Raw genomic sequence first — 14,668 nt, forward strand, 5'->3', positions numbered from 1 at the left:
CCATCCTTGACTAACACATTTTAATCTCATGTGTGTAGTTTCTGATCACACCACTAGGAGTCAGAATTTTTTAATTTCCCACACAAACTGTTGGGGCTTTATAAAAAAAATACTTTTACAGTTCCTGAGACTAAAAGTTAAAAACTATTAAACTAAAGAAAAGAAACACATCAAAGCAACAATTCACCAAAACTCAGAGAGAAGGACTGTGGATCGAGTGAACAGCTGGTGTTGTGTATGAACAGCAGGTTCAGCCAATGAACGTGAGCATGAAGCTTAAAAATGATGCTCGGTGGTGACATCAGCAGTGTCATCATTAGACTCTCTGTCCGGTCTCTCATCATCCTCAGTGGGTGGGGGCGTCGTCATGGAAACAGGCGAGGTCCTCTCTGCAGAGTTAAGTGATAATTTTATTAATCTTCAGATAAATCATTTGACAACAACCTGGAGAAACAGTTTCCTGATTGATTGATTGGTTGATTGATTGGTTGGTTGGTTGACTGGTTTATTAATTGACTGACTGTTACCTGTGGGTCTTCGTCGATATTTAGACACCATGAGGACAGTGGAGACGAGGTACGGGGAGATGACCACCATGTATCGGATCACTCTCAGCAGACGGAGCTCAGATCGGGGCTGATTCAGGATGTGAGCTGGGGGTGTCTAGAAGAACAAACACACCTGCTCAGGTGATGTGAGACATCAGTGTTTCCTCATTTCATGTCTCACAGTCACTGGAGCAGATATCTACAGACACACTGTTGATACAGTGTGGTCAGATGACTGCAGAGACAGAAACACAGACCTCTTTGAATTCATTTTTTTTAATTCATCAACTAATTTGAAAAGAAACTTTAAACTCAGGTAAAAGTAGAGGAGTGAGTAAATGTTCCTCATTACTCTTCATCACTGTGAAAGTTTTAGTTTGGATCCTGAAAATGCTGTTTTCTTTAATCCTACTTTTGATTGGTCCGTCGGGAGCCTACGTCACATTCCGAAGATACCGATTGGCTGGAGAACAGGAAACGACAGGTGCGTCTGCGCAGGTGTGTTTGAGAGGGAAAAACATGGAGGGAGTAATGTACCGGGAGGAATCCTGTCGCTGTTTGTCCGGATTACAGACCTGTACAGGTTTGTTCAGGTTTAGTTCGGAACCTTTTGGACACCTGTGCTCGTGGCAGGGCGAAGGGAGGACGGCTGCTGGTTCGCGGACCGCGGACAGACGGACTGTTGGTGGCTCAGGACGTTCAGCTGGACGCTGCTGAAACTGGTTTTTGAGTCACAGGTAGAGAGCGACCCACAACTAATAATTTTTATTGTCATTATCGATTAATCCAACAAGTGTTTGTGGTTTGTTCATTTATCGTTTGGTCCACAGAAGACCAGAGAACAGTAGAACTCAGTAGTGAAATGTAACTTAAGTACATTTATTCAAGTACTGCATCGAGAGTAGGTTTACTTTTAATACTGATACATGACCTACATATATTTCGATTTATTGATGAATAGAGACAGTTTACAGGGTTTTATATTGTATTTATATGAGATTTATAAACACGAACTCAACAAGCTGAAACCTGAGGCTGCTGTTATTTATTCAGACCACTAGATGTCACTGTTCCTTCTGTTTTCAGAGCCTCGAGGCTTCAGGTCCATCACTTCTCCAGAGGCATCATGAACCAAACTGAAGTCCCACTGAGACAGGATGAACATCACAGAGGGAGGTGAGGGAAATCTGCTCTTTAATTTAACTCATCGTTCACACTACATTTTAACCCTGGCTGAAACGACAGGATCTAGTCTGGATCTGCTCTGTCTTCAAATGAACTGTGTGATCAGGAACCAGAATTGGTATCTGATTCATACAACTACACCACACTGTAAATTCAGACTGTATCATAAATACTAGCAGTTTTAAATTCACTGCAGAACTAATGAGTTTGATGACAACTGACCAAAATAGCACAAAGGAAATGTTTGACCTCACCTTCAACAAACAGCCAGCTGGGTGGAGACTCTCCATGACTGCTGATGTTACACTTGTAGAGGCCTTCATCAGACTTGGTAACATGGTGGATGGTCATGTGACCTGTAGACTCAGTCCTGATGAGTGAGCCATCTTTATAGAAAGCAGCTGGGAGGTTGGAGGTTGTCTTTGTTTTACAGTGCAGAGTGACATTTTCTCCCGGCTTCACAGGGAGGACAGGACTCTGCAGGATCACCTGATCTTGACCTGGAGAAAAATGTATAATTCAACTAGTGATGAACTAGTGCTGACTAATTAACTTGTGATGTTTGTTATCAGAGAATTCTCTGGCTCTTTCTAATTTTAAAGCAGTTCCAGTTTGGTTCTTGTGTTGCTCCTACCGTGGACAGTGATGCTGACAGAGTTGCTCCGCTGCTTTGTAGGCGACTCACACCAGTAAACAGCACTGACACTCTTCTTGATTAGTGTGAATGAGCAGCCAGAGGAAGTCAGGGTCCCCCATGTGTCTCCACAGCTGGACACCTTATGGTTAGAGGGATCACCTGCATGTGGGAACCTTTTGATGCGCCATCCGTGAGAGCTGCTGTTGTCTCCACAGCTCAGAGACAGATTCTCATATTCGCTCAGCTGAGACGAGTCAGGAGACACGGTGAGAAAGACCGGGTCAGGATCATCTGTGGACAGAGAGTCGGAGGTACGGGTCATTCAGCTGCAGTTCCTCTAATGTCCACTAGATGGTTTTGTTTTGACTATGACAAACCACCTAGTCCCTATAAACATGCATATATGGTCAAAGATTCTCACTACGTCTAGAACAGTTGATTAATACAAATGCAGTGTTATTAACAATGCACATCATAACAGTGAAACATCTCACAGCCCTCTATGGAGATTCTAATCTTTACCTTTCATCAGTAGCCAGCTGGGTGGAGACTCTCCATCACTGCTGATGTTACACTTGTAGAGGCCTTCATCAGACTTGGTAACATGGTGGATGGTCATGTGACCTGTAGGCTCAGTCCTGATGAGGGAGCCATCTTTATAGAAAGCAGCTGGGAGGTTGGAGGGAGTGGTCTTTGTTTTACAGTGCAGAGTGACATCATGTCCCTCCATCACAGGGAGGACAGGACTCTGCAGGATCACTGATCCACCTCAACACAGAGACAAACTACAGCATTTCATCCATTTACACACAGCTTCATCAATACTAACTCCACAGTCTCTGCAGGATCACTTTATCTTTTCCCGGAGAAACCTTCAACAAAAATAAAAAAAACGGAAACTAAATGAAACGAGCTGAAGTGAAACTTGTAGGTGGTTGTTAATTAAGAAAATATATTCAAAGTGGATGTTGTTGTGTTCAGTGTGTTAACTGGGGTGTGTTGTTTGCAGAGGTATCATCGTCGTAATGGTGCAAAAACACTGTGTTCATAATCTGCATTTAATCAACACTGTGTATGTTTGTGTCTGAAGGTTGTGTCTATGGTTTCCTTTAATATTGTCATGCTAATATCTGTTTCTTTCTGGGCTTTCACAGAGCTGAATCATCCTACAACCTAAAGATTCACTTCTCTTTATTAGAACTGCTTCTCTTTCAAACTATCGTCATGTATCATAACAGTGTAGTTGCTTGTCAGTCAGCAGCAGAGACACTTTCTGTTGTTACTCTCCTCACACTTCTGCTTGGCTCCATGTGTTGTAAGATTTTTTAAACAATCAGAAGTGACAAAGACCCATCAGGAAAGAGACGAGTCACGCATGTTTCATATTGTAATGTCTAATCTGTGGTTGGAGTAGTTGCTTGGAAAGTGTTTTAAAAGAGGAAGAAGAAGAAGAGGAAGTGTTTGTCTGTCTCATCCTGCTGCACAGTGTAGTTTAATCAGTCTCACCAGTGATGGTGATGCTGACGGCGTTGCTGCTTTGCCTGTGTTTAGACTCACACCAGTACACCCCACTGGACGCCGGCTTGACTGAAGTCATTTCGCAGGTGGAGGAGGTCAGGATGCCCCAGCCCGACCCACACTGGGACAGCTCCAAACTGGGAACACATGACCACAGTTTATCAGTCATTCATACATGTGGTTACTGGTTAGATATGAAATATGTCAGATTTAACTTACAGAGTCACTACAGCAAAAAAAAGTATCATTTCTCCAGTTGGACACTAAAAATTCACTGCAATATTTGTTTGACTTCAGAACCTGTTAAATTACAAAGAACCTAAAGCACCATCTTTCTCAAACCTTAACCACAGGACTCTGGATGTGAACCTGGTCTCTGGTGATAGTCCTGTGGTCTGTTTGCCTGCCATCCACTCTGACTACCTCCCAGTGACGCTGGTGAGTTTCATGAATGTAGTCTTCATTCGTTCAAAGTGGTAGTGCTCTAACATCCCACTCAGTGTCTCCACTCTCCTGGAATTATATACAAATTGAACCATGCTGCACCTCATTATTTATGTCCAGTACCAAGCGTGTCTCTCATGTATGTGGAAAGTTAGCGCTTTCATGCAGGAGACCTGACAGTTATTCAGACCTCCTCTTTTGGTCAGTCCTTTGGTCTGGACCCTGGTCTGAGGCACCTTCAGCACCTTCTGTTGTGGTTTGGACCAAACTGAAAAGTCAGAAGGTCCAGAACAAACAGTGTAGATGTGAAATCAGCCTAAATGTGGTCTGTGAAGGATGATCAGTGTGCAGTGATTCATGGAGTAACAGAACTGTGTTGTGTGCTTTGTGGTGTTTTTGTGGTGCTCTTGGTGTTTTGGTGGTAAACTGACCTTTGTGTTGTGTATCTCCACACCGTCCATTCACCAGAGCCAAAGTGTTCACAGCTCACCAAGATGTTGTCATATTCAGAAAACTGAGACTTGTTGGGAACGACTTTCACAGAGGCTGAGAGAGAGAGAGAGAGAGAGAGAGAGAGAGAGGAGAGAGAGAGAGAGAGAGGAGAGAGAGAGAGAGACAGAGAGAGAGAGAGAGAGAGAGAGAGAGAGAGAGAGAGAGACTGTTATTGCTTCGAAAATAACATCTGCTCTTTTCTGGACTGACCGTGTTATAGTTTAGTGAAAGCACCACAGGGGTATCTGCAGGACTGAAAGAGGCTTTAAAAGTTGAAAGATTTAAATTCCATTTGGAAAGGTCTGCCTTTGATGATCCTCTGACTTTTTCTCTGGCGCCATCATCAGGTCAAAGTTTGATTAAAAAGTGAAGAACATTCCCATCATCCAGCTGTTGTATGTTTTATAGTCTTAACCTTGAATCCAGTTGTCAAGTTATCGAAGTGTGAAGAAAAATTCTCAAGTACAAATACCTCAAACTTTGTGCAGTAGTTGAGTAAATGTACTCAGTTACCTACCAGCACAGAGGTTTAGACAAGCAGACTCATCAGGCAGAGTTACAGTTGGCAGCAAAGAAGCAGAAAGGTTCGGAAAACACAAAGAGCATGAACAATCAGGCTTCTTCTTCAGGCAGGACGCAGGATGTGGACTCAGATCTCTGCTCTGTGTCCAGGACCCACATATTCAAACAGTGTGTCCCCACAGGAACTATTCATGTGTCATATAGTGGTATTTTTAAAAGAGGAACATGTGGTGAGAGAGTGTGCATGTCAGACAAACTTCAGACCAGAGAACACATGGTTTTCTGTTGTGATCACAGAGCGATAAGACGACTGAATCAGAATAAGAGAAAGGTTGTTTCTTTTTTAAGGTTATTAGTTTTAAACATTTACAAACTTAATTTTAAATTAATTACTTTAATGTGAATTTATCATTCTGTTAATTTTCATTTTATTCTTTATTGACTCATCTTGTTTTTGTTTTGATTGTCTTTCAGGCGTTCATTACTGATGACGAGCGTTACAGGTGTTGCAGTCTCATTGTTTTGTTGACACATCCATGCACCCTGACCTCCTCCCTCACCTCACTTCCTCGTCTGGTTCTGCCATAATTCGTATTGTTAATTGAACAGTGTCCTTCTTCGATGGAAGACCGGTCTCTGTCTGCAACAAGCGAGCCACACACAGTTTTCAGACACACAGGAAGCAGGTAGCAGCAGACGGCTGGCCACAAACGCACATTAAAGTTCATCAGAGATTTTAGATTTTACAGAGACATTAAATATCGACGTCCACAGTAAAAAGGAACAAAATACTTACTGTCATCTACCACACACACACATGCATGGAAACTCACCATGACTGTGGGCAGACGCCTGATGGATTAGCAACACTGAAACAAAAGCCACTGTCAAACCACAGACTGTGTTTATGCATCTGTCTGAATCACACAGACACACACATCTTCATAAATAATAAAATAAAACTGCACAATATCACAGTTTGATTTACTTTTGAAATATCTACTAAAGTTGAATTAAATCCATCTGAATTCATGTCTAACTTGGTTTGACTGACAGAGAGTTTTAGTTCAGATCCTTAATGATTTCTTGAAGTTTTCTGTACTTACAGAGGAGAAGCAGCGTTGCCTTCATGGTCTCTGCAGGCTGAAGTTTAAACACTGACCGCCTCACAGCAGATGCAGCAAGTGCATCCTGTTTAACCACAAAGAGGGAGGGAGGGGGTTGTGGGCGCAGCAAATTGTAATCAGTAGCAGAATCATTTATTGTCATATGCATAATAAAAGCTAATCAGTGGGCAGTATCAAATATATTTTTGTATAATGCCTCAGCTCTAGTATTTATTTATTATCATTTCTTTAATGTATTTCTAATGGTCAGTTCTGCTGTATTGTTATTGTTTGATGTTATCTGGTTATGTGCATCTGAGCAGAGAGACATAAGAAAACCAGTCAAAGCTCACATCCTGTCTGTGTTTGAGGCCACTAAAGACCACTGTGTGAAGCAACTTTAAAAGTTTTGATTCCTTAAAAACCCTTCACCCTGCTGGTCATTACTGTTTACCTGTTCATTATTTTCTGATACGTTATTTCTCTCCTCTCTGAGAGTTAGATGTTAATGTCTGTAAGGTCAAAATGAAGCTACAGCTAGCAGCTGGTTAGCTTAGCTTTGCGTAAAGACTGGCAACAGTTAGCCTACATCTGTCCAAACAGTATCCATCAACCAACACCTCTGAAGCTCCTGAGCAGCATCTTAGATCTCAGTTCTTTAATCTGTGTCAATAACAAAGGAAACATCGATGTGGTATATTTGTACAGGAGGTTTCACTTCTTGACCTCGTTGGGTTAGGTGCCTCCAAATTGACTAATACATTTTAATCTCGTGTGTTTCTGTAGTTTCTGATCACACCACTAGGAGTCTGAATTTTTTAATTTCTCATGCAAACTGGTGTGGCTTTAATGTGTCTTTATAAAAAAGCAGTTTTACAGCTCATGGGACTAAAAGTTTAAGAGTTCAGAGTAAAAAAGAGAGCACCAGCAAAAATTTACACAAAACCAGGCATTATATTTAAAAAAAAAAAAACAACAACAACATATAGTACAAATACAAAGAACTAGTCCAGGTCCAGGGAATAAAACTCAGAGGACCAGCACCCACAGCTGGTGTTGTCAGTGAACTGAACATTTCTGTTCTGCTGCTTAAAAATGATGCTCGGTGGTGACGTTAGCAAGGGCATCATCATAGTCCGGTTCCTCGTTCTCTTCAGTGAGTGAGGGAGTTGTCATGGAAACAGGCAAGGCTCTTTCTGCAGAGTTAAGTGATAATTTTATTAATCATCAAGTAAATAATTTGAGAACGACCACGACCTGGAGAAACTATTAGTTTGTTTTAATGAAGCATGTTATAATAGGCACGATCGATCGGTTGGCTGGTTGGTTGGTTGGTTGGTTGGTTGTTACCTGTGGGTCTTTGTCGATATTTAGACACCATGAGGACAGTGGAGATGAAGTATGGGGAGATGACCACGATGTATCGGAGCATTGTCAGTGTAGACAGGGCTGATTGAGAATGTGAGCTGTGGGATTCTAGAAAAACAAACACACCTGGTCAGGTGATGTGTGAAATCAGTGTTTCCTCATTTGTCGTCATGTCTCACTGGTTGGAGACTGCAGACAGACTGTTGAACTGTTGAACAACCCATAGCCAATGATTGTTATCATTATTGATTGAGCCAACGAGTATTTTTGGTTTGTCGATTTATCATTCTGTCTATAAAATATGTGAAAACAGTACAACTATGTGAAATGTAACAAAGTACATTTGCTCAAGTAAGAGAAAGGCCTACTTATGCTTTACTCAAATATCTCCATTTTATACAACTTTACATGGTTGTCTGACAGCTTGGCAGACATTTATTCAGACCACTAGATGTCACTGTTCCTTCTGTTTTCAGAGCCTCGAGGCTTCAGGTCCATCACTTCTCCAGAGGCATCATGGACCAAACTGAAGTCCCACTGAGACAGGATGAACATCACAGAGGGAGGTGAGGGAAATCTGCTCTTTAACTGTGTTGTTTGTATCTGATTCATACAACTACACCACACCACACTGTAAATTCAGACTGTATCATAAATACTAGTATCATAAATACTAGCAGTTTTAAATTCACTGCAGAACTAATGAGTTTGATGACAACTGACCAAAATAGCACAAAGGAAATGTTTGACCTCACCTTCAACAAACAGCCAGCTGGGTGGAGACTCTCCATCACTGCTGATGTGACACTTGTAGAGGCCTTCATCAGACTTGGTAACATGGTGGATGGTCATGTGACCTGTAGGCTCAGTCCTGATGAGGGAGCCATCTTTATAGAAAGCAGCTGGGAGGTTGGAGGGAGTGGTCTTTGTTTTACAGTGCAGAGTGACATTTTCTCCCGGCTTCACGGGGAGGACAGGACTCTGCAGGATCACTGGTTTATCTGAACCCAGAAAAAAAAACATTGCACAGCTATTGATGGATGTCATAAATATAACAATGAACAAGCTGATAGTTAATATGAATCTGGCCATGTGCTTGTGTTTCATTGGTTCTTATCTGTATTTTTAAAATCTAAATGCTTAGCATTGTTATTGATGTCTTTTCTTCATTACACCTTATGATTCTCACATTTTACCTAAAAACTCCAGTCTTAAAGGCCTGTCTGTAGAATTTAGCAGGCTTTATTGGCAGAAATAATATGATATTCCTAATATCCTAAAACTTGTGTTGCATTAATTAAAAGTGAGTGACAGTGATTGCCGATTACTGTGCTGACCTATGATGTTGGTTATCAGAGAATTCTCTGGCTCTTTCTAATTTTAAAGCAGTTCCAGTTTGGTTCTTGTGTTGCTCCTACCGTGGACAATGATGTTCACAGAGTTGCTCCGCTGCTTTGTAGGCGACTCACACCAGTAAACAGCGCTGTCACTCTTCTTGACTGTTGCGAGCGAGCAGCCAGGGGAAGTCAGGGTCCCCCATGTGTCTCCACAGCTGGACACCTTGCTGCTAGGGTTGAACCTTTTGATGTGCCATCCATGAGAGCTGCAGTTCAGAAAGAAATTCCCATATTCCCCCACCTGAGATGAGTCAGGAGACACAGTGAGAGAGACCGGGTCAGAATCATCTGTGGACAGAGACCAAGCCAGGGTTTAAATTCATTCAGCTGCAGTTCCTCTAATGTCCACTAGATGGTTATGGTTGGGCAGTGACATACCACCCATAATATGAGTAAAGTTTAGGGAAATGCCTTTGTAGAGATTCTAATCTTTACCTTTCATCAGCAGCCAGCTGGGTGGAGACTCTCCAAGACTGCTGATGTGACACTTGTAGAAGCCTTCATCAGACTTGGAAAATTTGTGGATGGTCATGTGACCTGTAGGCTCAGTCCTGATGAGGGAGCCATCTTTATAGAAAGCAGCTGGGAGGTTGGAGGGAGTGGTCTTTGTTTTACAGTGCAGAGTGACATCATGTCCCTCCATCACAGGGAGGACAGGACTCTGCAGGATCACTGGTTTCTCTTTTTCTGAAGAAAGATGGAAAAGATTTGTTTACAGCCACAAAAAGGATGTTTTTGAATTTAATTCATCTACAGTCAGTAACAAACAGAACATGGCTGCTCCGCAGTGGACAGAGCAGGTAGCTGTGCTAATGTTAATGCTAATGTTAATGCTAGAGCAGGAGTAACTGGTTCTGTTCAGAATTCTTGGTTCTATCCAGAGAACCAGCTCGCGTTTCCAGCAGTTTAGATCAAAACCAGTGTAAGGAGTGATGTGTCATTAATGGAGGGTGTTGGTCAGTACCAGCGTCTGCTGTGTTATTACAGCAGACCACTGCAATTCTTTGTTTCCTACTATTTCTCACATGACTTTTCCATCCTTGTTGTCAAGGTAATATCTGTTTCTTTCTGGGCTCTCACAGAGCTGAATCATCCTACAACCTAAAGATTCACTTCTCTTTATTAGAACTGCTTCTCTTTCAAACTAGCGTCATGTATCATAACAGTGTAGTTGCTTGTCAGTCAGCAGCAGAGACACTTTCTGTTGTTACTCTCCTCACACTTCTGCTTGGCTCCATGTGTTGTAAGATTTTTTAAACAATCAGAAGTGACAAAGACCCATCAGGAAAGAGACGAGTCACGCGTGTTTCATATTGTAATGTCTAATCTGTGGTTGGAGTAGTTGCTTGGAAAGTGTTTTAAAAGAGGAAGAAGAAGAAGAGGAAGTGTTTGTCTGTCTCATCCTGCTGCACAGTGTGGTTTAATCAGTCTCACCAGTGATGGTGATGCTGACGGCGTTGCTGCTTTGCCTGTGTTTAGACTCACACCAGTACACCCCACTGGACGCCGGCTTGACTGAAGTCATTTCGCAGGTGGAGGAGGTCAGGATGCCCCAGCCCGACCCACACTGGGACAGCTCCAAACTGGGAACACATGACCACAGTTTATCAGTCATTCATACATGTGGTTACTGGTTAGATATGAAATATGTCAGATTTAACTTACAGAGTCACTACAGCAAAAAAAAGCATCATTTCTCCAGTTGGACACTAAAAATTCACTGCAATATTTGTTTGACTTCAGAACCTGTTAAATTACAAAGAACCTAAAGCACCATCTTTCTCAAACCTTAACCACAGGACTCTGGATGTGAACCTGGTCTCTGGTGATAGTCCTGTGGTCTGTTTGCCTGCCATCCACTCTGACTACCTCCCAGTGACGCTGGTGAGTTTCATGAATGTAACTCTTCATTCGTTCAAAGTGGTAGTGCTCTAACATCCCACTCAGTGTCTCCACTCTCCTGGAATTATATACAAATTGAACCATGCTGCACCTCATTATTTATGTCCAGTACCAAGCGTGTCTCTCATGTATGTGGAAAGTTAGCGTTTCATGCAGGAGACCTGACAGTTATTCAGACCTCCTCTTTTCTCTTTTGGTCAGTCCTTTGGTCTGGACCCTGGTCTGAGGCACCTTCAGCACCTTCTGTTGTGGTTTGGACCAAACTGAAAAGTCAGAAGGTCCAGAACAAACAGTGTAGATGTGAAATCAGCCTAAATGTGGTCTGTGAAGGATGATCAGTGTGCAGTGATTCATGGAGTAACAGAACTGTGTTGTGTGCTTTGTGGTGTTTTTGTGGTGCTCTTGGTGTTTTGGTGGTAAACTGACCTTTGTGTTGTGTATCTCCACACCGTCCATTCACCAGAGCCAAAGTGTTCACAGCTCACCAAGATGTTGTCATATTCAGAAAACTGAGACTTGTTGGGAACGACTTTCACAGAGGCTGAGAGAGAGAGAGAGGAGAGAGAGAGACAGAGAGAGAGAAGAGAGAGAGAGAGAGACTGTTGTTTACAGCTGCTCTTTTTTGGATTGACAGTGATTAATTTCTTATGTGTTCCAGGTCCAGGCTGTATTTCGTGAATATATAGCTCCATCATCAGATCAGAGTTTTGATTTTGAAAAAGAAGGAATTGTGTTCCCGTCATCCAGCTTATGTACAGTCTTAAATGTTGAAGTGTGAAGTAAGAAATACTCAAGTACAAATACTTCAAAAAGTGTGCAGTACTTGAATAAACGTACTCATTTACTTACCCGAGGGGTTCAGACAATGGGACTCACAAGCAGACCCATAAGCCAGTGAGAGTCAGCAACAAAGAAGCAGAAAGGTTCAGCAAACACAAAGAGCAACGAGAGGCAGAGTCGTCTGAAACTGTGGAACAATCAGGCTTTTTCTGTCAAACTACAGACAGGACTCAGGATATGAACTCCAGTAGTTATTATATTACTTTCTCTTACAGTTTTTTATTTCCAGTCTAAACAGGCATCTTTTCATTTTCTTTTTATTTTAGTCTTTACTGACGCACTTCATAGTGTCTGTTTTGATATGAGCGCTATAAATGAATCAGTCGTCTTTCAGACATTTGTTAACAATGACTGAGGTATCACTGCTGATGATGGTTTACAGGCATGTGTGATGAATTATACAGGTGTATAATTTGGGCGCTTGTGTAGTCCAGTCCTACAGAAGAGCTACTGAAACTGCCGAAAACCTTAATGCCATTGGCCTGGTCTGTTGAATGAACATGACAAAGAGTGTGTTGACTTGGACCCTGAATTCCCCAGATCTTGAGTCCGTTGAACATCTGTGGGATGTGCTGTCACTTACAGGACTTAAAGGATCTGATGTTAATGTCTTGCTTCCTGATACCTCAGGGACCTTCAGAGGTCATGTAAGTCCAGGTTTTTTCACCTGTTGGCGTGGCCAGTTCCATAATCAATGAGATTTAGAGTTCAGACAAATATGATGTGTCTGCATGTTTCAGTGTGTGCACACAGTCGTAGTTGTGAGTCTGGCCCTGAACTTTGTGCGTCCACCGTCTGCCGCCTCCTCCACCTTCCCCCACTGCATCACAGGTTTGAATCGAGACCTTTGCTGCATCTCTCTCGCTCATTTCCTGTCATTATTAAGCAGAGTATAAGTTGCCCAAATTAAACCACCACAAATCACTGTTAATAACTATTTGTGTTTTCTGGTGTGACAGTGCACTGGTTAAGGTTTGGGGAAATATTGTGGTTTAGGTTAAAATACCACTTGACGGTTAATTGAACGATGATGGTCGTGCTTTAAAAAAACAGTGTCACAAAGTCACGTCAGGTTGGTAGGAAACAGGAAGTGAGCGGTGGTCTCAGGTGTTGCAGTCTATTGTTTTGTTGACACATCCATGCACCCTGACCTCCTCCCTCACCTCACTTCCTCGTCTGGTTCTGCCATAATTCGTATTGTTAATTGAACAATGTCCTTCTTCAATGGAAGACCGGTCTCTGTCTGCAACAAGCGAGCCGCACACAGTTTTCAGACACACAGGAAGCAGGTAGCAGCAGACGGCTGGCCACAAACGCACATTAAAGTTCATCAGAGATTTTAGATTTTACAGAGACATTAAATATCGACGTCCACAGCAAAATCCCAACACGTTAAACTGTAAACAGTTTCAGTCTCCACTTCTAAAATGGACTCGTTCCAGATGAAAAAGGAACAAAACTCTTACACACACATGCATGGAAACTCACCACGACCGTGGGCAGACCGTCGATGGATCAGCAACACTGAAACAAAAGCCACTGTCAAACCACAGTCTGTTTATGCACAAACATACATCTGTCTGAATCACACAGACACACACAGCTTCATAAACCGTTGTTAATAATAAAACTTCACAATATCACAGTTTGATTTCCTTTTGAAATATCCACTAAAGTTGAATTAAAATCCATCTGAATTCATGTCTAACTTGGTTTGACCGACAGAGAGTGCGGTGTAGCGAGTGTTTCTGATTTTAGTTTCAGATCCTTAATGATTTCTTGAAGTTTTCTGTACTTACAGAGGAGAAGCAGCGTTGCCTTCATGGTCTCTGCAGGCTGAAGTTTAAACACTGACCGCCTCACAGCAAATGCAGCAAGTGCATCCTGTTAACCACAAAGAGGGAGGGAGGGGAAGTGGGCGCAGCAAACAATAGGGTCGAAAAATATGTTTTCTTTTATATAAGCCTCAGTTCTGGTGCTCTGTTGTTAACATTTATTTTATGCATGTTTTCATATGTGATGGTCAGTTTTTTCTTGTGTTATGTCCTCTTGCTGTATGTTTTTTGCTGTTGTCTAGTCATGAGTGTTTGAACAGAGACATAGGAAAACCAGTCAAAGCTCACATCCTGTTTGTCTTATCAAAAGGTCGCTTCGTGTTTCAGCATCTCACACTCAGACCTCTAAAGACCACTGCTTGAATCAGCTACTGTAAAGACTTAACTTTTCATTTTGGTTTTAAGTTGCTTGCTTTAAGCTACACAGATGTTTTCATCTGTTGTACGTACCACTTGTGGGAAATAGCCACATCCTTGTACAGTGAGTCCAACATTGACAAAAACTCACCCTCTCTGCTTTTATGTGTAGAGATGGAAGCAGTATGACCTTTTAAAACAGAGTTTCAGACTGACTTTAAGCTGTGCAAGTAGTGACAGACGACGTCTTGACAGTTGTTACTGCAAACCAGTGCTGTGGTGGCTCGGCCTACCTGGGTCTGGACCTTGGGTCAGTCCACACCGTGCATTTGTGTAAACTTTTTAAAGCTGATAACTTATGGAATCATATGCGTTTTTACTTGACCTGCTATGATAATTGTGTCTGCTGCTTTTTCTTTAAATGGCTGCCGACAGTTCTGTAGAAAACAGTACAGTTAAAGGTTCACTGCTACACTACTGCCATTTAAACTAATGTTACTGCTGCTTTCACTGCTTG

The 14,668-nt window shown here is 42.1% G+C and overlaps 2 protein-coding genes across 2 annotated transcripts; both read right to left on the reverse strand.

Annotated features, from left to right (window-relative positions):
* Positions 1-276: 276 nt before the first annotated feature.
* Positions 277-6,994, reverse strand: LOC127142795 (sialoadhesin). The gene is made up of 9 exons (XM_051072817.1): positions 6,453-6,994; positions 6,180-6,215; positions 4,764-4,878; positions 3,877-4,025; positions 2,893-3,138; positions 2,368-2,661; positions 1,983-2,233; positions 528-663; positions 277-389 (listed from the first exon to the last, which is right to left on the reverse strand). Exons 1-9 carry the CDS (start codon positions 6,619-6,621, stop codon positions 277-279), a joined length of 1,509 nt encoding a protein of 502 aa, XP_050928774.1. The 5' UTR covers positions 6,622-6,994.
* A 101-nt stretch (positions 6,995-7,095) lies between these two features.
* On the reverse strand, positions 7,096-13,868 carry LOC108887028 (sialoadhesin). Its single transcript, XM_018682198.2, has 9 exons — positions 13,759-13,868; positions 13,448-13,483; positions 11,546-11,660; positions 10,652-10,800; positions 9,653-9,904; positions 9,239-9,505; positions 8,576-8,821; positions 7,803-7,928; positions 7,096-7,648 (listed from the first exon to the last, which is right to left on the reverse strand). Exons 1-9 carry the CDS (start codon positions 13,781-13,783, stop codon positions 7,542-7,544), a joined length of 1,323 nt encoding a protein of 440 aa, XP_018537714.1. The 5' UTR covers positions 13,784-13,868; the 3' UTR covers positions 7,096-7,541.
* Positions 13,869-14,668: the final 800 nt, after the last annotated feature.

Source organism: Lates calcarifer, linkage group LG9, assembly GCF_001640805.2.
Source record: "Lates calcarifer isolate ASB-BC8 linkage group LG9, TLL_Latcal_v3, whole genome shotgun sequence".
In the NCBI taxonomy this organism is placed as follows: Eukaryota; Metazoa; Chordata; class Actinopteri; family Centropomidae; genus Lates; species Lates calcarifer.

Bases quoted from the DNA above. Each gene is read 5' to 3' on its own strand.
- LOC127142795 (XM_051072817.1), bottom strand. From the start codon at position 6,621: ATGCATATGACAATAAATGATTCTGCTACTGATTACAATTTGCTGCGC. The intron at 2,662-2,892 runs GTAAAGATTAGA...CTCTGTCCACAG, and splicing joins CAGCTGGCTACTGATGAAAG to ATGATCCTGACCCGGTCTTT. The intron at 390-527 runs GTAACAGTCAGT...TTAACTCTGCAG, and splicing joins ATATCGACGAAGACCCACAG to AGAGGACCTCGCCTGTTTCC.
- LOC108887028 (XM_018682198.2), bottom strand. From the start codon at position 13,783: ATGAAGGCAACGCTGCTTCTCCTCT. The intron at 11,661-13,447 runs GTGAGTTTCCAT...TCTCTCTCTCAG, and splicing joins ACGGTCTGCCCACGGTCGTG to CCTCTGTGAAAGTCGTTCCC. The intron at 8,822-9,238 runs GTAGGAGCAACA...TTCTGGGTTCAG, and splicing joins TGTGAACATCATTGTCCACG to ATAAACCAGTGATCCTGCAG.